This window comes from Epinephelus lanceolatus, chromosome 3 (genome assembly GCF_041903045.1).
Source record: "Epinephelus lanceolatus isolate andai-2023 chromosome 3, ASM4190304v1, whole genome shotgun sequence".
Classification (NCBI taxonomy): Eukaryota; Metazoa; Chordata; class Actinopteri; order Perciformes; family Serranidae; genus Epinephelus; species Epinephelus lanceolatus.
Window position 1 is genome coordinate 8,351,570 of NC_135736.1, and position 24,267 is coordinate 8,375,836.

Here is a 24,267-nt window from a genome sequence, read left to right on the forward strand (position 1 = left end):
TTTTTAGACAGAGAAAGTGACTCCAAATGTGCCCTACCAAACAGTCACTCAGAATGTTAAAGGGTTGAGGATCTGGCCGCAAAAGCCAAATGTGACACTAGGTGGCAGGAACCCCATTCTTTTACAGTCAGTTCTCATCCCAAGACATCCCAATACTGAATACATACAGTAATTTACTGTGTATTTTATATGGTCTACTACTACTACTACTGTTCCTACTTAGTCCTTATTAATGATCCTAAAAGAATGAAGTCAAATACTATATGAGCAAGAGACCTTTAAGACTTGGAAGTGTCTTTTTTCCTTCAGCTTTCTCACTTTGGCTGCTAGTTTTTTCATGCACTGGTCAATTTTGAGATTTGGCTACCATAACATTTCTTTTTTTCAGGTCATTGGAAAGAAAACAGCCAAAGTACACATTTAGGTGTTTATTTACGTTCCAATTCCTGTGCTGGATATGTATGCAAAAAGTGCATATTTAATCAAATAATGCATCGGTTGCATATTTAAACATAGAATATGAAACTTGTAATCCAGAAGATAATTATCTTAATGTAGATAATCAAGTTGAGAAGTTTCAAGGTGATATCTATTGATTATTTCTTTTTACCCTGTTGTCTTATTCTTTACCTTATAAATGTATTGTGAGTTTTACGAAGGCCATTTTCTCAAAATGAGTTTTTTTTTTATCTCTGAGCCAAAAATCTCCATTTCAGTAGTAATTACAAACCAAAGTTTTTCAGTTTCATTCCTATCTATATTCTAAAGGATTTTACAGAGGGGTTTGTTCATATATGACTGATATGTAGAACATTTTATTCCTTAAAAAAACATGATGAAAATGGATTGTTTATGGCTGTATTTTCTTGTTTATTTTCTAATTTATGGAGTGATGAAAATAGATATCCAAAATCCCCTCTGTAAAAACCTTTGACTCTAATATGTCAACAAAGTGAAAGGAGAACTTTGAGATTTTTGTTTCTGAAATGTATATGTATCAGTGCATGTTTAATTAAATAATGCTTCATTTGCATATTCAAACATAACATCAAAAATTTGTGATATAAAAAATAACTGCCACACTATGATTAAGTAACTAAGGAAGTTTTACCCTATTCACCTGTAGTGTCCCCGTTTAACTCTTTAAATCCATGAAATAATTCCAAATGCATATTAAAATAAATGAACTGAAACTATGACTCTTTAATTGCCTGAAAACAACTGGTGCTGATATGTTCATGTGTGTGAACATGTTTAATATAAGAGAATAAAGCACTTTATTGTTGAAAATACAATAAAGCATGAGGAGCATGAGGAGAGTGGGAGAGATGAAGAGGTTAGGTCTGGTCAGGGTGGAGCAGAGAGAAGCAGACGTATGCACCACCACAAAATGTGCTTCCTAATTCAAAGTGACCTCAAAGAGACACAAAATGACCACAAAAAGACACAAAACACAAAAAGGGAGATGGTTGGGCCCTTTGCATGCCTGTGCTCAGGGGCCCAGTGTCTCATAAACTGTGCATGAGTGTGTATGCTTGATTGTATAAAACAGTCAATAAAACAGGCTTTTTAACAATTATTAACAATTACAAGAGGTCTTTGAGCATGTGCACACAAAATGTTAGGCTGATAGGTCCAGTAGTATGTGAGATTAGCTGCCGACAGACGGACACAAACTTACACACCTGCACGCACATGCACACACACAATCACACACAAAACCAAAGGCACAATCCCCTTCAGACTCACTCCTGGCAGAGATTTAAAAAAAATGCGAGCCTTATCCTGTAATGTTTTTAAATTACAGACAATTTATTACTCTACGTCTTAAGAAACAAATTATACTTATTTTATGGCGCAGCTGTGGCTCAGGAGGTAGAGTGGGTGATCCATCAATCAGTAGATCAGGAGCTCAATCCCCAGCCCCTCCAGTCCGCATGTCGAAGCATCCTTGGGCAAGATACTCATCCCCAAATTGCTCCTGATGGCTGTTCCATCGGTGTGTGTGTGAATGCACGTGAATGGTTTATGATTAGCAGGTGGCATCACGTGTTTGTGAATGTGTGTGTGAATGTGACTCGTATAAAAGCACTTTGAGTGGTTGGAAGACTAGAAAAGCGTTATACAAGTGCAGTCCATTTATTGCATCCCAAAATTCTAAGAATTTACTGTTTTCAAGAAAGACTCATTTGTGCTGCTGCAGAAAAGCCTCTAGAACTGTATTCAGACCATCATGAACCATTAAAGCCATATTTAGAAGAACTATCCACAGTATAGTAAAACAGCCAGCTTGCATATCAGTAACAGGAAGAATACTTTTATACCTGGCTTTCTTTTGCTTTTTTTATTGTTTGTTTTTGTTTCATCCTGCTCTGTCCCATCTGTCCCAAAATAACTGCCAATCTTTAATGTTTATTTTAATATACAGTTCAGTAACGCCATCTGCTGGTGTGCAGCTTAACTACAAGTGACTGTTTACTGTATATTAGGTCTGTTAATGATGGACACAAGCAGAATCACAAGGCTTTTGCTCTATAACATGAGGTATGCTGTTATTAGGAGCTAAACAATTACATCTGACCTCACTTGAACTGAAATCTATTTGGCCACAACTGTGATTGTTGTCTAGACTGACATGCCATAAGATACATGAGCAAAAGAGTCCTGTCAGCGGTAGAACAGTAAAACAGCAGCCTCAGTCATTTCTTTAGAGGCGCTCCAACCTTGCGATCTTCCCAATCTGTCCCAGTCAAATGATGGGAAGTCCCCACACTGCACAGGGTAGAAATATCCACCTCCTCCTATACAGTACTGAAGACACACACACACACACACACGCACACACACACACACAAATGAAAGTATTATTACACTGTATATCATTTTGTGTTGACTGACCGCAATGTAATGATGGATTCAGACTCACATGTTCAGTGTCACATCCAGTCGGCTTGACCCCAGAGCAGATAGCCATGGCTGCACGTTCATTGTTTATTGCTCTGAATGTAATGAAACCTGGTTCAAATTGCGCTTTCATATAAACAGAAAAGAAAAAAAGAAACACAGTAAGTGATGAAATAATTCAAGAATAACCTTCAGCCATTAAAGTTAATTGAATATACTCTGTTAACTCCTGTTTTTGTTGTAGAGTAATTATTTTTAGTTAGTAATGAATTAGTAACATTAATGGCCCCTTGCATCCATCCATGACTGTGAAAAAGCTCTCTATTATCTCCAGTTCCCTTTTGCTACATGAGCTTTTTACCTCTTGAGTTGGGTCCATATAACATTCTGGTGGACTGTCTGTCTCCGTGGTCATACACAATGGGGAAAGCCGGCCCTCTGTTGCTGCACGAACCAATGTTGTATCTCACTGGAAATTGCTACAAAAATGTGACAAAATCATCATGAGGGTACGTGCCTGTAGAGCAGCAGGTTTGTTTTTAATTATATTTGTACTGTCACATTATATATTTGATCTATTTGTTATCTTAAGATATAATTTAGCATGGATACACAACTAAGTTACCTTGAAGAGGTGAAAGAGGTTCCCTCCATACAGGCGAAGAAAGCGGTTTTCAGTGTGGTAGCGGAGGATGGATGCCAGGTTCCAGTGCTCCAGTGGGAAGTTGTTGGGAACGTGCCACACAGACATGTCTTCTGCTAAAATATCATAGTAACCTGGATTCTGTGAAAGTGTACAAAGTAGCTGTCACAACTATGATCATGACTCAAACAGACTATAATGACCCTATCTTTTAAAATGGAAGTCCATTCAGAGGGGATCCTTCAATGGCCAGTAGTAAGAGGAGGAAACATTACAGCAGGCAGAAACACCTACACCTTTGCCTCATTTAGTATGCACAGATCTATGAATATGTAAATAAGACCCCACCTCTATCTCCACCCACCTCTAAGATGCTGGCCTGGAGCTTGAGCGTACCTGCTCATCGCTCTCTTCAATGTTAGAAACATAACGGTAAAGGGTAGCATGAGCCTTTGGCTTGACAACATTATCAAACAGCCAATAATGTGTTGCTAATGTTAGATGAACCTTCTTCCTGATTGCCAGCTCAAGTAAAAGTGAAAGTAAAAACTATCTTGCACAGTAAAATGCTTCTCCTGTAATACCCCTGTAGCACGATGTAAATGATGTGAAAAGCTGCACCCCATAAGTTGACGGGACTGATGAAACAAACCCAGGAAGTCTGAATCTGTGTTTTTGAGGCTGTCACTGGTACACTTAAGTTCAAAGGCAGAAATGCTCAGCCATAGTGTCAGTTTCTTATCTTGCTCATGGCTATGTGTCGTAGCATGTAAAAAAGACCATATAGACGTGTGGCACGTCTAATTGCCGAAGGTTGCCCTCAGTTTGGTGCAATCACTTAAGAGAGCCCCTCAATGTCCCAAGGTGATGAGGCCATAGGACTTTGGTGATCCACTGCAGAGGGTCAAAGTTTCACTAATCTGGTGACAGATCCACATCAGCTGGATGGATCTGTACATGAATTCATGGTTCCTAAATGAATGACTCCCACTGACTTTAGTGAACTCCTTTGCCCCCACTTTCTTTAAGGTTTTTATAGTTGTTTTGTTTGACAATGTGGTCAAAATGTTCCAGTGAATGTATTCTTACCTGTAATATAAAAAGGAGGTAATAATCATATTTTATTTGTATAGTGTGTTTCAGTTTTACAAAGAAAAGAGATTCAATGAAACAAACAAAGCTGGAGAGAGCAAGAATCTGAGTAAAGAATCTAAACTCAACCAAGCCTCAAGTCTGTATTGGATCAAAACTGTTACTTCTTCACATCCTGTTGTAGTGTTAGGGAATTTTTTTTTAAAAAGTTTTAAATTCTGGCCATATCTTACACATTGCACCTTTAATAGGTTCTGAATGATTTATGTGTGATCTCATTCAGCAATGTGTGTCAGTGGTCCACAAGAGAGAATACCACTGCAGCATGTCTGTGTCTCAGTGTACCTTAAAATCATCCGAGGTGGCGCTCTCTACTGCCCCAAAGGTGTTTCTGTTCATCCAGTTCCCGTCTCCATCTGGCAGGTCAGCACTGTTGCCCTGCTGGCTCGACCAGCGATCGCCCACTGTGCACTTTCCATATACGCTGTTCTCATGGACACTTGCCACCAGTGTCCAGCCGCCTCCCGCAGTGGTCATATCACAGAAAGTCTGATAGACCATGCCATTAGCAGTGGTCAGGTAGTATAACCCATCTGGAAAGAAAATAGTGTTAGTGAGTGAAAATACACACACTTGTTGTGACTTATTGGTCATTAGCTGAGATGTGTGCCAAAATATCTGTTCAAAACTTGCCTGTGGGACAGCATCACAATGAAAGACATTTCATTGCATTAGAAGTATCTTTATTCTGTGAAAGTATTGCATAGAGAAACATCTCCCACAAGCAATAGATCTGCTTACCTTCTTGCTCATTATATCTTTCCTTGATCTCTTTACAGCTCCTTGCAACATATCTGGACCTGTTGCTCAGTTTCTCCAGTTGTTCAAAGTTTGTCTTCATGAGGTTCTGAATTATCTCAACATCCTCAGTGGCCTCTGTTTGGGTGAGTTCTTCATCTACTGAAAATAAAGCCAAATTTTACAAGATAAGAATGTTAGATAGCAGTGATGTACTGTAGGAAAGTAGGATGTATGAGCATATGAAGGATATTTCTTGTACATATGTGTTTTTGTTTTTTACCTATTTGTAAAGTGGCAGCTGCAAAGGAAGCATCTGCCACTAACAGCAAAACCACCAAGAACAAAAGCATGTGGTATAACATGTCTGTGGGAAAAGAAAAACATCAAATGAATTTAAACAGTACAGAGTATGTTATCTCATACACACAGAAAGTATTTCAAATCTGATAAATCTATCGACCTTAAGTCATGTTAATGTTCTTTTACATTAATGAGAGGTTTATGACAGAAAACGTTTGTAAGACAAAAACAACACTTTTTTCCCACAATTCAGAATTGTACAGTAACAGATGTGGAGACAGGAATATTCGTCCACATAACTCTAGCAGTACAGTTAAACTGAATAGCAGTCATGTTATCATCGTCACTAGTGCGCCTGTCTTTGTAACAAAATATTGATTTCCTACCTGTGTTGATCGCTGTAAGATGTGTTGTGATTGCTTCTTCATCTACACAACTATATATGTCCTTTTTATGAGTCTTTGTTGAAATAAAAAGACTCAAAGTTCAAACTGATGATTGCATTACTTACCGAAACACCACTCGGACAAGGAAACTGTTCAATGAAAATATACTGATATACAGTCATAATGATCCCAAAGGTCTTCTGTTATCTTGTTACAACTCATTGATTCATAAAACATCCTGTCTGCACTTCACGTTTCTCTGGCTTACTGTGATAAATTATCCACATGAATTATAGGGCCTTTAATTTTTATTGACAAATAAACAGATTCATGTTGCTTGGCCTGCACTGGTGTTCCAGTAAGTCATGAAAGTGAGCCAGTTTGCATAACACCAGGAAACTAAAAACAGCTAACTTTAATGTTATCTGTCATGTCTACAGTTACACTCGTGTTTTTCTTGCTATGGTGCCGGTAAAATGATGTACTATGTTTCCACAACCACCTGTAGAGGTCTGAAAAGAATCTTCAAAGTGTGAATTGTCCCACTCAACACGCTGCACTGTAGGAGAGTGAAGCCTGACAGCCTGACACACCTGTTAAGTACCGATGAGAGACCTAATCCAAGCGTCAACCTCAGGGGATGAAAAATGAAGCCAATGTGGAAGTGCCAAAATCTGCAGTTCCTCAAATGGCCACTTGAGGCTGCCTCCAGGATTTAGTCAATCCCCATAGAACCCCATGTTACAGCAGAGACATGGGGTTCTATGGGGGATGTGGACGTAGCCACCGTGAAGTCACCCATTGGTTTGTGGACTTCCATTTTGTAACCTTGAGTATGGCATTTTGGGCATTGCCATCTCCCCTATTTACACCTTACTGGGCCTTAAAATTATGCATAATTAAGGGTGAGCCGCTTTGAGTGACAGGCTGTCTGCCAATAATGTCCTCAGCTTATCAGTCAGATCCACCCCTTACTCCTGCACAGCTTCAGCCTCTTGCCCAAGAATGGTCACTTCTGGCTCAAAAAAACCCAAGATGGCCACAGACAAAATGTCAAACTCGAAGTCCACAAACCAATGGGTGACATCTATGTCTATTATTTTATACAGTCTATGGTCTAAACACACAAAATTATTAAAAGCACCTGTGTTGGAAGGGTGTTGGGGTTTTACTTGTGTTGCCTGACTAGACGTCTTCTCACAACTATGTGGGTGTGCACAGATTCACACTGTTGTGATTATTTTTCTCAACTTCTTATGGTTGGTATAAAGTCATACAAACCACAGGGACTTAACAATTAAGAAAAAAGGAGAGGGGTATATAAATATTTCAGGGTGTTAAAGATGACCAGAATCCTGATGGCTTTGTGACTTTGCATTTATAAGATCTGAAATAAAAATATGAATTATGTCATCATAACTGTTATGATTTTTACTAGTTCAGTGAGTTTGGTGATGTCACATTATTCCCTGCATAGCTCCTCCCAACTTCAACTTGAAGAGAGGTCTAATTAGTCAGAATAGTCAAAAACAACAATGTGAGTGTGCAGGGCCTTTAAGTCTCCCAAAAACTAGACAGACCTTCAAACAGCCTTTTATTATAAGTGAACTAATTTCCAAGAGACACTTTTCACATCATCTATTGAGGCAGTGTGAGTGTAGTGTGGACAAAGGTTGTTCTTGCTGTGTTTGTGTAATCATCCAGATATGAATATCAGGATATTAGGTTTTATGATACTGTATTGATTCTCATAAACACTGTAATTACGACGGGCCCAGTGCACGCTATTATGACGGGCTACTATCCTGCACATATCGTCTTGTCACATGGTCAGAGACTTGACATTGGATAACATTAACATAAATATTACCCAGCAATCATCACTGCATATCTGAATATCACAAAAACACAAATGAAAATGAGAAATGATTAATTTAATCTAATAATTTTAATAGTTTAATGTAGTTTATTTGGAATAAGCATATCATTATATTATAGATGCTACTGACTGTTTTACAAAGAAAGAACAAAAAACATGATGGAGATGGCTTTGCCTTTTTCAAGGGCATATATAGCAAACGGCATTCTTTGAACACAGGTACATTTTCAAGGTGGCAGTCACTCAGAAGGGCCCATTCTCCACCCAACACATTTTTGGAGGGCCCACACTCTTTATGGGCCCCCCACCTCATGGGCCCCAGTGCAACTGCAGTGCCTGCACTGTCTATATCTACACCCCTGGTGGACACCCAAGATTAGTGTCACCAATTCAGTATCTGACCGAATGTTTCCCCCTCTGTTCTTGCCATATGACTTTGAGTAATGGCCAGAAAAGTGTTTTTGCAGAACATTTTGATGTCACAGTGAAGTTGACCTTTGCTGTTTTGGATATACAATGTCATCACCTCATCATTTTATCCTGTTAGACATTGTGACATTTTGTCATAATTACGTATGAATTCTTTAGTTATGACTAAAAACATGTTTTATGAGGTCACAGTGACCTTGACCTTTGACCTTTGACCATTGACCACCAAATTCCAATTAGTTCATTGTTGAGTCCAAGTGGACGTTTGTACCAAAGTTGAGGAAGTTCCCTCAAGGCCTTCTTTAGATGTCACATTCATGAGACAGACGAGGTTACAGTGACCTTGACCTTTGACCACTAAAATCTCATCAGTTCATCACTGAGTCCAAGTGGACGATTGTGCCAAATTTGAAGGAATACTCAAGGCCTCCATGAGATATCGCGCTCACAAGAAAGGGACAGACGGACGGATGGATGGACAACCCAAAAACATAATGCCTGCAGTCACAGCTATTGCTGGCATGGATGCATAAAAATCACAAAATATCAGTTTGCTTACAGTATTGTAAAATACCATGGGGTGAGCTAGCTCGCCGAGTATTGTAAAAGATTGAATTGTAAGCCCTGTATCTTGAGTCCTATCATATCACCAGATTCTTGCTCATATGCAGCTCTAATTGTTGCCCTATGGTGTATATTCTACTTCTGACAAAGTGTTCTTTCACATTAGAGCCTTTTGTATTATTTCATTGAACTCAAACCCTTTGATAGAAATGAGTGATCCTTGCCACTGGAATTTTCTGTTCCTCTTGAATGTCTCAGGATCTGTTTATGACCAGTAAGACACAAACTATGACTCCTCTTTTTCTCTCTGTGTGTCCCTCTCTGATCTATTTTTAGAGGTTAGACGGACACTGTGAGAGGCGTTCACTAATAATTCAACTGCTTCACGCAGCAGCAGGAATGAAAACCGGCAGCCAGCTGTGTTGTGCTACACCGACCACATGTGGCCATCTGCTAGAACTATTACCTTCTTATTAATGAAGACTTTTGATAAATAATTGTGGCTTCTTATTGCCCTTTACCGTGTGCTTTCAATCTATCCAGTTTCCTTAATTTAAACTCTTCAGAACTATTTGTAAATCTTAAGATTTTTGTTCTTTTTTTTTCTTCCTTTTTGTCTTAACCCTGTCCCATGTAGAAATGAGGCTAAATCCAAATGTCACAACATGTATGTACTTGAATGGTTTAGATGTTACGTGACTTCATTTAAAATATAGTACATGTGGTTGTTGATGGCGTACAATAACTAGTAACCTCTGTAGCTGCAGACTTTGTACAAGAAATATAGGATTAACTTGATAACTTAAATATTAACTTGATATAATCTAAAATGACTATCAGAAAAAAGACCCAAGTTTTTGAGATTAAAGAAACACAGTAATTAACTATTAATATCATTAATTAACTATGGTGATATATAAATGATATAGATTAATATTTAAAGGTGAAAAGTGTTGTCATCTGTCAAGTTTCACTGTGTCCTCTTAAATTAAAGTTAAATTATCATTCACTGAATTGGTAAAGTGGAAGCTGGGCTGCTTAGTGTCTAGGCTGAAGTCCCATTTTAAAACGACACATTTTCAGTTACTGAGAGCAACAGCTATCAATGTCCATTCAATGGATGAAGTAGTTAATTTGTTTCCCTATAAACCGCTTATGAACCTGCATTTCCCCTGACCCTAAAAATCTCCATGTTTCTCGCTTAAATCCTCATGTTTCCCCTGTCCTCTTTTAAACATAGTTTGTAGTTCACTCTCTCTCTTTCTGTCTGTCTCTCTCTCTCACATACACAGACACACACACACACACACACACACAGACACACACACACACACACACACACACACACACACGTTCTCTCCCTTCTGCCTTTCCTTTTTCCTTTCTCAGTGTTGACCGATTTGCTAATCTTATCTGACCTAATTCACTTTTCTGCCGGAAACAGTCAGATTCATTGACTTGAACACACACACTCATAAATAAAACACACACATAGCCTACACAGTGTTTACTTCTCAGATTTGCTCTGAGCTTTCTTTAACACAAAGGATAAAAAAGGATAATTTATATAAGTGTTGTGTGGGACTAAATCGGACTGAATGTGTTCTTCATATATCAGTAATAATGCACAGACCAGGGTGCTCTCCCTCCAGGGTACCAGGATTACTGCAGGAAACAATGCATTGACCTGATCCCATGTCTACAAAGAGCCCACAGGGGATTTAAAGGTCTTTTGGACCAAAGGACACAAACTGGATCAGAAGAGAAAAGACATGGGGTGTCAAAGCAAATCCATCAGTTAACATCTGTAACATATAAATGCACATTTTTCATTCAATAATTCAATAAGATGTTTGCATGGATATGGAAAACATTTTTAGATTTGGTAAGTCAAACTGTAAAAATAGTTCTGTGCTTTTTAAAATCTTACAATTATTGAATAAGAAGGAGAAAAAAATGTTGTGCTTTGTAAATGTATAAATTGTGCTGTGGAGTAATTAGTTACATGTTACTAGTTATATGTAATTAAATTACAAAAACAGTTAATTGTAATTACTGAAAGAAATATTGAATTCAATTACAGTTACTAATTAAATGTTGGTGGTTGCAAAGGGGTTACATCTGAATATATTCTTTTCAGTAAAAAGTTTATACGTATATATATAATTTAACAATTATTCTGTTGCTTTGCATCTTTTCATGGTGCAGGAATGCCTTCTCTTTGCATAGCCTATGTCTGGATATTTTTCAGCTTTATTGCCTAGTTTAAAACATTTGTTAGAAAAGTAATCAAATGTAATAAAATAGAAATTAAAATAGTTACATTACTTAGTACACTGTGACATTACATTTCAGAAGTAATCTTCCCAACACTGATACTGATATGAGGACAAGTTGACGCATTCAGTAAGATGAATCTCCATTCATGCACAGAAACTTGTTTGCTAAAGCAGCAGCTTTCAACCACAAATACATCCACAACAGAAATCACATGATTATGAGGTGATCCTCATACAGACAGGAAGAAAAAATAGTCCAGTGCTGCACACATTGTCCATTCTTTGAATGTTTTATTTTATTTTATTTTTTTTACCTTCGTACAGTTTTTCAAATGAAACAATTTGAGAAGGTTGAAAGGGAAAATTACTCTTTTGTGGAACTGCTAACAACAAATCCAACCTAAGACAAGGCATACAGTAATCTAAATATTTTTTTAGGGGTCAATCAATCAATCAATCAATCAATTTTATTTATAAAGCCCAATATCACAAATCACAATTTGCCTCACAGGGCTTTACAGCATACGACATCCCTCTGTCCTTATGACCCTCGCAGCGGATAAGGAAAAACTCCCCAAAAAAACCCCTTTAACGGGGAAAAAAACGGTAGAAACCTCAGGAAGAGCAACTGAGGAGGGATCCCTCTTCCAGGACGGACAGACGTGCAATAGATGTCGTACAGAACAGATCAGCATAATAAATTAACAATAATCCGCATGACACAATGAGACAGAGAGAGAGAGAGAGAGAGATGCAGGTAATGATAGTAGCTTACAACAACATTATTGAAAGTAATAATATTATAGTTATAGTTCTGGCTACTGTGGTACAATATGTTGAAAGTATGTATTAATATCTGGCAGTATACATGTGTGACAATAGTCATATGTGTATAATAACAGTAGAAGTATGACTAATGACTAATGATGGCAGCAGCAGCAGGAGGCATCTGGCAGGACCACGGCAGCAGCACAACCACACACGTCACACTGTCCAGGCACCGCTGCGATATGAGTTAATCTGAGAGACAGTGGAGCACAAAGGCTCCGGAGAAGAAGCCGAGTTAGTGACATCCAGAATGGCCGAGTTAGCAAGATGCAGTAATAGAATACGAGAGCGAGAGAGAGAGAGAGAGAGAGAGAGAGAGAGAGGGAGAGGAGAGAAGGTGCCCGGTGTATTATAGGGGGGTCCTCCAGCAGACTAGGCCTAAGTCAGCCTAACTAGGGGCTGGTACAGGGCAAGCCTGAGCCAGCCCTAACTATAAGCTTTATCAAAGAGGAAAGTCTTAAGTCTAGTCTTAAATGTGGAGACGGTGTCTGCCTCCCGGATCGTAACAGGAAGATGATTCCACAGGAGAGGAGCCTGATAGCTGAAGGCTCTGGCTCCTGATCTACTTTTGGAGACTTTAGGGACCACGAGTAACCCTGCGTTCTCAGAGCGCAGAGTTCTGTTGGCATAATACGGTACTATGAGCTCTCTAAGATATGACGGAGCTTGACCATTTAGAGCTTTATAAGTTAACAGTAGGATTTTAAATTCAATTCTGGATTTTACAGGGAGCCAGTGGAGCGAAGCTAAAACAGGACAAATATGATCTCGTTTCTTAGTTCCTGTTAGTACACGTGCTGCTGCATTCTGAATTAGCTGGAGAGTTTTTAAGGACTTACTAGAGCTACCTGATAATAGAGAGTTACAGTAATCCAGCCTAGAGGTAACAAAAGTGTGGACCAATTTTTCTGCATCTTTTCGGGTCAGGAAAGGCCTAATTTTCGCAACATTACGCAGATGAAAAAATGCAGTCTGTGAGGTTTGTTTTAAATGAGAATTAAAAGACAAATCTTGATCAAATATTACTCTGAGGTTTCTTACGGTAGTGCTAGAGGCCAGAGCAATGCCATCTAGAGAAACTATGTCAAAACAAGTCAAAAACAATAAATGCCCTGAGAAGTTGCGAGATTAACTTGAGGAGTCACAAGATAATCAGGAGGACATGAGCAGAAATATGATTAAAAAAAACAATATCAAATATAGTTAATTTGGGGGACTTTTTTCTCATTTTTTCCTTTTGTCTAATATCTGATGGTTTTACTGCTTCAGTTCAAAGTCTTTGGTTGACCCACTGCAGCTTGTTGAACTTTAACCTGTGACGAGGGATCATAGCTAGTTACCGATGTAAACACTGTAGAATGAACGAAATAATGGATGCTGCCACTATGGTATCACTCACTGGTTTGTGGGCTCCTGTTTTGAGGCCTTGAGTTTTGCATTTTGGCTGTTGCCATATTGGATTTTTGGAGCCAGAAGTGACTGTATCTGGATGACAGGGGGGGCAATAACCCTATGGCTAGCCGCTAGCTTGGTTAGCATTTGCACATTTACAGTTATGTTTCATACCATTGCTTCTGCACCTATAGAGATCAAAACCATTTTTGTAACAGGTTGTAAACATGTTTATTTCTGCTGTAACATTGAGCATTTTAACATGGGGGTCTATGGGGACTGCATCGCTTTTGGAGCCAGCCTCAAGTGACCATTCAAAAAACTGCAGCTTTTGTCACTTCCACGTTGGCTTAAATGGAATTTAGTTCCTGTGACTGGTCTTCTGTGAGGCTGTCCTCCATCCCCCCAAAAAACAACATCATTTGTGAAAATGCCCTAAAAATATGATAAGGAAGTTGTGTGACTGAGTTATAAATGAGTGGGTGGGTAGACAAAGTATTGGACTTGACATGGTAGACTGCTATTCCTTTTCCATCCTCAACAATCGGTTCCTATTTTTAATCATGATCATTTTTTTCCCCTGACCTAAACATAGTTATTTTAGCCTAAAACATGACCTTTGTCTAATGCTAATCAAGCCCATTGAAGCCCTAAACCAAACGTAACCAAAGCTTAACCACAATTGTGGTTTACATCAGATGAGAAAACATGTTTTGTTAAAGTAAATGTATTTTGTGGTTTAGACTGAATAAAATCTTTGCCTTCTGCATAAATGATTGGCTTGTTCTGTCAGAAGTTTGCTGCATTAAATGACAACAGGGCTACAGGTATATATTGCTGCCTGATGTCCATCTCCTCCTCCTGATGTGAACAACACATATGAGCACTTTCTGATCTGTTACCACTAACAGCAGTACGACAGCTTTGGTTGGGTTTAGGTGCAAAAACAATTCAATTAGAGTTTGGGAAAGGTCATGGTTTGGAATGAAATAACTACTATGTTAAGGTCAGGGAACAGCTGGGATCATGTTTAAAAGAAACCAATGTCACTAAGTAACATAAAACAAACAGCGGTCTGTGACATTTGTTGACCCATCTAACCTCAACATCCTCCCTCTGTCAACTTTGTGGCTCTGATGTCCAACAAGTCAGAATTTCCTACAGCCGCAAGAGGGTTTTAAAGTAAACAGATGTTGTTTTGGGGTATTTGCCGAAAGGACTTATGTTCTTCTTGAACTGATTGTCTCAAATAGGTTGTCTGGTACACTCTAAGCACGGAGAAATTGTTCTGTTGTCGTCTCTTCTGGTGGAAGATGCCCTCCAGGGTTCCTCTCCTGACCAATACATGCCGCCAAGTCTACTCTCAACACGTATTGAATGGCTGTGATTTTATGATTTAACATAAATGTATCTAATTTTTTGTCACAGGGGAATTATGATCTATGTGTTTATATTAAGATGACATCCTAAAATAAAACCATCAGCCCACAATGAAAGAGTCCAAGGCTTTAAAATCCTAGATAGTCCAATAGGAAATACTTCACCCATTAAATGACCACTGTATTTCAGGTCACTCTTTGCATGTCTCTAGTTATAAAAGAATCCAAAAAGTTCTTGATGAATTGAAGTGAAAGGGGCTAAACTATATCATAACATGTTTACAAACTCTCACACAGCTAATGCAGTACAATCCAAGTCTCATTTATCAAGTCGTATGCTCAGTACATTCCAAACACATGCATTTTCATGAAAACATCATGATTTAAAACACACTACTCATATGCAGAAGTGTTTTAGAAAGTAATGTTATAGCAAAAATGCATGTGTTTGAGCAAGGCGGTCTCATTCCGAAGTCGTCAAAATCCGGCACTTGCAGCAACTTGTTGCATCAGACACCGACGTCCTCTAAAGTTAGCACAATACGTGGTCAGGACAATACGCAGTCAGTTGCCGTTGTAGTTTAACAGTGCACAGAGACATTACGGGAAAACGTGGCGGGACAAGAATAAAAGTTACGGTGGCGAAAGGCAGAGTAGGGCGGGTGGGAGTGGTGGTAAAGGGGTCCAACATACACTGACTTTCACCCAGGAGAGCTGTGTTTGTGTCCGGTAAGATTATAAAGCCAAACCCTGTTCTTTTCTTTTTTCCTAAACCTAACCACGTGTGTTAGCTGTTGAAGGAAAAAAAAACATCAATTTGCAGTGTTATACTGACGCAGTGTGTTAAGTGTATTTTGAAAGAAGATTGTGCATGTACCAGATTGATACAGCATCCCAGAACATCAACAACCAATGCACCCAGGGTACATTGAACATCATATCTGGACGTGGAAACCCATGACCAAATGTCCATATGTGACAAGGTCAGGGTGAGAATATGTTAGTTTGGGAAGTACTGAGAATACAACTGGATAGATAAGAATTGCATTATACTGTACACATCTTACTATATAATCACGAAAACTCTGTCAGTGTGTGTGTCTGTTCCACGTTTTTCTCCTCACTGACTTGGTCAATCAATGTGAAATTTGGCACAGTGGTAGAGGGTCAGGGATGCGAATGAAGCAATATTACATCAATTGGCCAAAGGGAGGCGCTATAGCAACTGATTGAAATTGCAAACTTTGAATGGGCATATCTCATGCCCCGTATGTCGTAGAGACATGAAACTTTGCACAGAGATGCCTCTCCTCATGAGGAACAAATTTGCCTCAAGAACCCATAACTTCCGGTTATAAAGATTTTCTGCCATTTTGAATTTTTTGAAAAACACTTAAAATCGATCTCTTCCCAGGAAGTTTGACCGATCTGCAGGAAACTCGGTGAACATAATCTAGGGACCAATATCTAAAGTTCCCTCTTGGCAAAAGTTGGAAAACTTACTAAAACTGAGCTTCTATAAGGCAATGCATATTGTGGAGGGCGTGGCTCATCACATAAAGGTGTATAACATCTCAAGGGTTTCACTGATCACCACGCAACTTTGTAGGCATATGACCACACATAATCTGAGGGGACCCCTCCACTATTGACCCCATCAAATAAAATGGGGGCGCTAGAGAGTTAATTTCTTATCTACTCCAGCCACCATATCGATTTTTACTGAACTTGGTAGATATGTAGAACAGGACGCCTCAAGGTGACTGGAGAAATTTAACTCTAATTGGCAACTGGGTGGCGCTATAACAACAGAAAAATGCTTAAAAATGGCTAAAATGCAACCAATCGCTGTGGCTCCCCCTGTGGCCGAATGTTGGGGTTTTTTTCTAATTTTTGGTATGACTAAGTCATGGTATAGTATGCTGTACATAATCACGGAAACTGTCAGTGTGTCATTCTGTTTGACAAATGATACCATTCTACTACTATTGGCAATGGTACTACTGTACTTTCAATAAAGCAATCGTACTATCAAATTCACAAAAACTCTGTCTAAATACATTGATCTTCTTAATGGGTTCAGTTGACTATTTCATCTGCAATTTCCTATGACCTGTATCCCAAACACACACCATGTGAAACTGTACGTGGGCAACTGTGCACTCAATGGATATGGACTAATTGTGAGAGAGCTTGTAAATGAATGCTTTAATTAAGTTTTGCTGTTGTTAAACGGGGGATAAGGTTAATTGATAACTCTAAATTGTCCGTAGGTGTGAATGTGAGCGTGAGTGGTTGTCTGTCTCTATGTGTCAGCCCTGCGATAGTCTGGCGACCTGTCCAGGGTGTACCCTGCCTCTCGCCTGATGTCAGCTGGGATAGGCTCCAGCCCCCCCGCGACATGAATGTTGTTAAACGTGGACCCCTATGACTTCCATTCATCAAAAATGTTTGTCTCTTTTGGATTCTTCGTTTACTGCAAAGGCATGTGAGAAAAACAAAGTTCTCTTCAAAAACTTTATGTAATTGATTTACAAATGATGATTTTCTGGTAAGTAATCCTTTAATAGGCCTTCATTTTTTTGCCATCACAACAAAAGTGGCTACTCTATATTCCTCCAGCAGTGTGTTGATTCATTCATCATAATACTGCACATGATAAACTCATATACAAATATGCTTTAATTTAACAGTAAACTTAATTTGTTCTTCAGCAGGGCATCTCCGCTCATCTTACACTAATATTGTCTTGTTAAAGTGGGATAAGGTTTTCAGAAACTCCTCTTGAAAATCCCTGAATGATGAGGCTTCAGAGCAGGAGTTACAGTACCTTCACTGGATGACACCTTAAGTAACAGCTCGAATTAAACTCCCCGTCTCACTCTCTCTCTTTCTGTCCTGCCTGCAGCCTCGAGGGCTCATTTAACTCTCACACACTGAAGGTGGGCAGGTGTGGCCCATTAAAAGTTTCCCCAGGCAAACACAACCACTCTTAAGGAAGTGAGCTTCTTTTTGGGTGACACGTGAACCAAACAGAGGAAGAATGAAACAAGGATAGCCATTAGTCAGTCAATATTAATAGATGTAATCACTTTATCATTCCTCAGAGAAAGGACCCTGCACACTTTTCTGTGAACTGCACTTCATTCAGGCCTGTAATGACTTCTCTCACTCAGTAACCTACATGCAACGGCTGTAAATGGGAGACACATTTTTAAAAATGTATTTGACCTATGTTTTATTAATCCTCTTTGGTATGGTGACTATTCTTACGTTACCTACAGCTGGAGACGCCTACAGCTGATGGAAGTCCTATGTAGGTTACAAGCCCATTACACAGTGAAAACCAAAAGGCTGCACATGCTTCCTTTCTGCAAACAGTTATACAATATACTGTAGCATCTCTGTGTTTTCTCACTACTGCATAATCTGAATAAACACAAACATGTTATCACTGGTGCCTAAAAGAGACGATACATGTGACAACTGCATTTTCAGTGAAACTGGAAATTAATAATGTCCATCAGTTGTTGCAATGATCCATAATGTGTGGTGTACTGTAAAAGAATAATTTGACATTTTGGGAAATGTCAAACAATTATTTCCTTTCTTGCTGATAGTTGTAAAGCTCATAGACAAGAGTAGTATTCATCTTCTCATCCAGCTCTCAGCAAAAGAAGAGAAAGTATTTCCATAAAGGAATATTTCCATACTGGAATCACAACCACCAAAATATTTACAGCTCAGGATGGAGTCATTATTCTTGTCAGCTCCATTAAGGGTAGTGGCTCCTTGAGGCTGTAACACGCAGGTTCATATTTAACACTAACAAGGAGGTCTCATTAAACAAAAATGAACAGATGTTAATCTGCAGAGAGTTCATCACAGAGCAGGGCTGTCACTGTAAAAGCTTCTATGTTCTCACTGGCCAGGGCATCTTTCACAGGAACAACCTTTACAAATTATTCATGGTTGTTTTTTCCAGAGGACAGAGGGGGGAAACAGAGTGCACACTGCATCCATACAAGATGCACAGCTGACGGGTGCTAATGTGAGTTAGTTACATAATCCCATTTCTAGAGATTCAGAGAAATCCTGACCTCTGATAGCTGTCTCGCTATGGAGAGCAGGGGCGGAGCCAGACATTGTAAACTTTCAGGGCTCAGCCCAAACATAGGGGGGTCCTGGGGCATGCTCTCCACTTGGGAAAAACATGATAGTTGCCAGGAAAAAAATTATCCTGTAGAGCCTACACTCTGTTTTGTATCTAAATGTTCTTTAACTGTCTTCATCATTCTGAAACCATAACAATTAAATGTTGAGGATGAGAAATTTTGACTCACAAAAAAATATTGTCTGATGTTCCTATTTTTAAATAAATAAGATAGGTAGGGTACGATTTCGGTGTTAACAGCATTGCTAATCTTGAAATCCATTTTTGCTATGCTATGCTGGAGTGGAGTTCACAGAATCAGCTACATTTGAATCCATGCCACAATTATCTGTCCTGCTGTCTTCAGTCTTCAATACTTTGTCTTCACTGCTGCTGAGGAAAGGTCTTGAATGGAAGCTGACAAAACCCACCTTCACAGGTAAATCTTTATGGTCTGTGTTTTCCCAGCAATATGGTTGAGATATTTCACTTGTTCGGGTTTAATGTCATCCGAGAATAATCTTGAAATCAGAAATATTAACTCAGCAATGTGACTTTAAGGTGTTTTATCATCAATGCACAGCATCATTCTTATCTAACACTGACACTGAGAAAACTATGAATGAGGAAGAGGTGATTGCACCTACCTCTAAGACTGTTACCATCCTATTTGGCATTTGTGGCTGATTCTTAGAAACTGACAGATAAGTGCCACATGGATTAAAAAAATATGAAATTACTTAACTTCAGAAAAAATACTGTAAGTCAACACCTCTCCTATCTTAATCTGGCCTCACTTTATCTACCCACGCAGATCTGGACCTGTCTTTATTTGTCCTGCTAAGGAAAAGCAGAAGTAGTCCTCACACTGAATTCTGCAGGATCACAAAAAATAAATAATTCATTTTACAAAGACTACAAAGTCTTTGTTGGGTAAACATCCATGTGTACAAAATGAGTCATACTGTATATAGCCCACAGACAAATAAAAAACACCTTCAATTATCCCCAAAGATTTACTGTGCTCATGAAGGCAAATATTGTCCTAAAAAAAGAAGAAAATAACATTATGTGTTTCTGATATGCATGCAGTGGTGCCCCCAGATTTTTTTATAGCAGTGGGGAGATGGAGCCACTGAGAATCTTGGGGTGGCACACCAAAACCAAAAGCCATGACCGAATTCAGGAATTTGATGATGCTGTCAAAGTATTTAGATTAGTTGAAAACTATGTCAATATGAGAGTTGAGGAATCGCATACTATACTTTGGTTTCTTATTTTGTAGTTAATGTTGCTGATAACCTGATGTGCATAGTCTAATATCTGTACAGTGCATTTTGAATTGTACAACCCTGTTTTAATGTGTTATGTAACTTTACATGTGTTAGGTGATTTATCAACCCGGTCTCACTCCGAAGTCGTCGAAATCTGGCGCTTGGGCAATGACTACAGGCATCAGACACATGAACAATGGCATGAAATGCGGCCAGTCGTCATTATAGTTTAATGGCGCTCGGCAGTGTCAGGGGAAAACATGGCGGGACAACAGCGAAAGTAAAGGCAGCGGAAGTTCAAGTGGGGTTGGTGGGAGGGCTGGTGGATGAATCCAGCAACCACGGACTTTTACCCAGGCCAGTGCAACATGCTTTTGTTGCCTGAACTCAATGTGTATGTGTTGCAAAATGTAACCACGTGCGTTTGTTGTTGAAGGAAAAAAAATGTCAATTTGCGGGGTTGTACCGACATAGTGAAGAGTTTATTTTGAAAGGGACTGTATGCAAACTGTACATTTCCTGTGAAAACGGAAGTGTATTTAGAAAACAGACAATGCATGTATCAGGCTGAAGTTGATACAGCATCCAAGAATGTCACCAACCAACGCACCCAGGGTACCTTGCACATTGTACCTCAATGTGGAAAATCCGGGACAAAACATCAATATGTGACGAGGTCTGAATAAGAAAGTGTTGGATTTTTTGTGTAGGAACAAACAAATGAACAAAATATTTCCTGGGAAAAAGCCTACACAAATGTAGGGGAGACTCATGGGTACCCATACAACACATTTTCATTCAGCTATCTTGAGGTGAGAGTTCAAGGGCCCCCCTGTGAAAACTGCCATGCCAGTTGCTCCCAGCTGAACAAACTTTAACCTAAATTTGGTACATTATTTAGCCCCTTTCCCGACAAGCTTTGCCGACATGGTTGGTACCAATGGATGCCTCAGGTTGCCTCGTTTTTCAAGATATTGCTAGCAATCCTATCACCTGACTCCAACTTGGGGGCGCCACTGCATGCATGGTAATGGATAATGGGTGTTAATCTGATCTTCTAAGGTGGAGTATTTTTGTCTGCACATGTAGCTGTTTATGTTCATGTAGATGTTTGAAGACCTTGAGAGTAAATTCACTTTGCATTTGCTGTTTCCTGTCCCTGTAGGCCTTCTACATCATTATCCACCTCCTCTGCATAGTTTACCTGCTCTCTGACCCCGCACATGGCATATCATGAATAGTGTCACCTATATAGGTATCTGCGTCAGTCTGTCTTTGTCGTTACTTTCCTCAGTGTCCGTCACCAGCTCCGAGCTTGTCCCACCGTGACAAAACAAAGTCACCGTTGTGTTCCCACTGTCCTCGCTTCCCCTGGTGGTCATGGCACAGGAGACGGCCAACCTCACGTTGAGCGGGCTATCCTGCTGCAGGTGTCCGGCCTCGTTGCTCGCCATCACCGTCTCCACTACTGCGCTCACCGCGGCGCAGCAGCCTCCTCCGCGGCAGCGCAACAGGCGCAGAAACGCGTCTCTGAAGTCCGCGTTAAACGCATAGATGACTGGGTTAAGGGATGAGTTGCTCCAGCCGATCCACACGAACACATCGAAGGTTTTCTCGCTGACGCAGTGAGGACCCCGCTGGGCCCCCGGTGCCCCTGGTCCGGGACAGAAGGGCAGAGCGCAGTTCAGGACAAAGAACGGCAACCAGCAGCAGACAAAAACACCCATGATGATGCTCAGAGTTTTGAGGACTTTGGTCTCTTTTCTGATGGAGACTGTGAGCTCCCGATTAGAGCGCTGAGAATCAGGATGAAGATCGATTTGAGACTGATATGAGCTGGCACCGATTTCCGTGCACAGGTGAGGATATAGTTCAGGTGCGTCCAAGCGGCAACTCTGCGCGTGCACCGCCGCCCGCTCCAGGGAGGATATCATCCGGATCTGCATCTGGGCTATCCGGTAGATACGGGTATATGTGACTATCATGATAGCCACGGGGATGTAGAAGCTGATGAGGGACGAGGAGATGGCATAAGTGCGGCTCAGGCTGGAGTCACAGCTCCCATCAACACTCTTATCGTGAAGCGCCAAATCCTCCCCAGCCGGATCATCCATCTCCGCCCGGTGCCAGTTCAGCCGCACGGGAACAAAGGAAATGACCACGGACACTGTCCAGGTCACGCCGATCATAACAGACGCTACTTTCCTGTTCATACTCCTCTCGTAGAGAAAAGGGCTGGAGATGGCCCAGTATCGGTCCACACTAATGACGCACAGGTTGAGGATGGAGGCCGTGGAGCACATGATGTCGCAGGCCAGCCAGGTCTTACAGAACCCTCCAAACGGCCAGAAACCAGCCACCTCAGCCACAGCTTTCCACGGCATCACCAGCACGGCGACCAGGAGGTCTGACAGAGCCAGGGACACGATGAAGATGTTGGTTACTTTGGCGCGCAGGTGCCGGAAGCGACAAACGGCTGCGCACACCGTGAAGTTGCCGAAAAGCGTCCAAATGATAAGCAGCGCCAGGATGCAGCCCGTTAAAGCTCGGTGCGCCGGTAACTCCTCCCGACTGCCAGCTCCTACCGGTACCAAGCCGGTTGTGTTATTCATTGCCTGATCCTGCGCTCGGCCATATGTCAAACAAAAAAGACAAGAAAAACATCCATTCGTACAAATAACAGAGAAAAAGTAGTCAGGCAAAAGAGTCGCTCTGAGTGGAGAGCGCTGTCGGACTGATCTGTGTTGCTGCTCCGAGCGCAGAGCAGATTTACTGGGGACCACATGCACCACCAGCTGGTACTGTACTTACTGCTGACAACACAACGGAGACGCGCGGCGCAAAGAGAAGGTTGACATGTCAGGCAATTTTAAATTATATTACTTTCGTCCAGAATTACTTTTACTTTTCTTTGTCCAATTTCTTCAGTTTTCCACTCAATATGTGCCATTAGTGGTCCTGTTGGGACTGAGCTGCTTATGTTGGCGGCATCAGATCACAATAAGTTTATTTACACAGCACCTTTTTCAGCTATGTGATTACAAAGGCCTACAAACAGGCAAAAGTAAAAGTACTGAAAATAATATAAAATAAGATAGACTAAACAAATACAACAGATAATACATTTAACAACTAACACTTGGGAGTAACACTAAGATAAAACAAGGACAGCAAATCCATCTGTTCATATATTTACCTAAGATTTACTGAATATAAATGTCACAGGGTGTGAGTGGAGCTAAACAGGCTTATTTAGTCACAAATGATGGCTCATACCAAAGGATGTCATCCATCACGCATCACTACCCTTCCACTGACTCTCTCCCAGCCACCTGGTACACTGGAATGATTGTGAACAACAAATATTCAACTTATTCATCTACATTTTAAAAAATATGGGTTATTATTTCATTGAGTCCATTCCCTGAATTTATATTTGTGGACATATTACTGTAATATGACCTATGATAATCCTGTTGTATTCTAAACTGCTTGCCATGCAGTACTTTGTATTTCTAACTCTGTAACGTTTGTATTTCTAAAAGCAACTCAACCATCCAAGGAAGGGCAGTTATGGCAATACGTCACAAAACAAGACACAACAGGACAGAAGAAGCAAACGTGAACATTTAACACATACACAAAATAAAAATAATAACACGCATGTTTGTGTGTTTCCATCGCAGCAGCTCTTTCTCATTATTAATTATAGTGTAAAGTTACATGTGGCCACAATTTATTTTGTCCAGTATGATTTTGTTGGAGGCTATAAGCTGTTTGCTTCATTGCTACTGAGTCCATAATATTCTTTGACCCAGTCTCTGTTTGCAATGCAGATGTATTATGGCACTGTGCTTGCTTCAGCCCACGTGCTAGAAGAAAGAATTGGCATTGTGTGTTTCTGCAAACCACAACCAATTCCATTTGTACGTTAGAGGATATCAACAGTGACGTAGTATATATG

At 40.1% G+C, this 24,267-nt stretch overlaps 2 protein-coding genes across 3 annotated transcripts; both read right to left on the reverse strand.

Moving 5' to 3' along the window:
• Positions 1–1,788: 1,788 nt before the first annotated feature.
• Positions 1,789–6,199, reverse strand: LOC117254821 (intelectin-like). Of its 2 annotated transcripts, none has more exons than XM_033623242.2 (8): positions 6,127–6,199; positions 5,721–5,804; positions 5,441–5,599; positions 4,985–5,232; positions 3,530–3,688; positions 3,266–3,383; positions 2,927–3,030; positions 1,789–2,811 (listed from the first exon to the last, which is right to left on the reverse strand). In XM_033623242.2, the coding sequence occupies exons 2-8, from the start codon at positions 5,800–5,802 to the stop codon at positions 2,668–2,670; spliced, it is 1,014 nt and encodes a 337-aa protein (XP_033479133.1). In that variant the 5' UTR covers positions 5,803–5,804; positions 6,127–6,199; the 3' UTR covers positions 1,789–2,667. The 2 variants fall into 2 exon arrangements, with proteins under 2 accessions (XP_033479133.1, XP_033479134.1); XM_033623243.2 differs by having other exon boundaries at positions 5,441–5,596; positions 6,127–6,188.
• A 9,783-nt stretch (positions 6,200–15,982) lies between these two features.
• Positions 15,983–23,134, reverse strand: LOC117255140 (D(1) dopamine receptor-like). The gene has a single exon (XM_078164327.1). The coding sequence runs from the start codon at positions 22,913–22,915 to the stop codon at positions 21,551–21,553; it is 1,365 nt and encodes a 454-aa protein (XP_078020453.1). The 5' UTR covers positions 22,916–23,134; the 3' UTR covers positions 15,983–21,550.
• Between the last annotated feature and the right edge of the window lie 1,133 nt (positions 23,135–24,267).

What these genes read in the sequence shown, in the direction of transcription:
- LOC117254821 (XM_033623242.2), bottom strand. Translation starts at nt 5,802, where the DNA reads ATGTTATACCACATGCTTTTGTTCTTGGTGGTTTTGCTGTTAGTGGCA. An exon ending in ACCTCTTTCACCTCTTCAAG is followed by an intron (nt 3,384 to 3,529) that starts GTAACTTAGTTG and finishes ACATTTTTGTAG; the next exon opens with CAATTTCCAGTGAGATACAA. An exon ending in ATATGGACCCAACTCAAGAG is followed by an intron (nt 3,031 to 3,265) that starts GTAAAAAGCTCA and finishes TTTATATGAAAG; the next exon opens with CGCAATTTGAACCAGGTTTC.
- LOC117255140 (XM_078164327.1), bottom strand. Translation starts at nt 22,915, where the DNA reads ATGAATAACACAACCGGCTTGGTACCGGTAGGAGCTGGCAGTCGGGAG.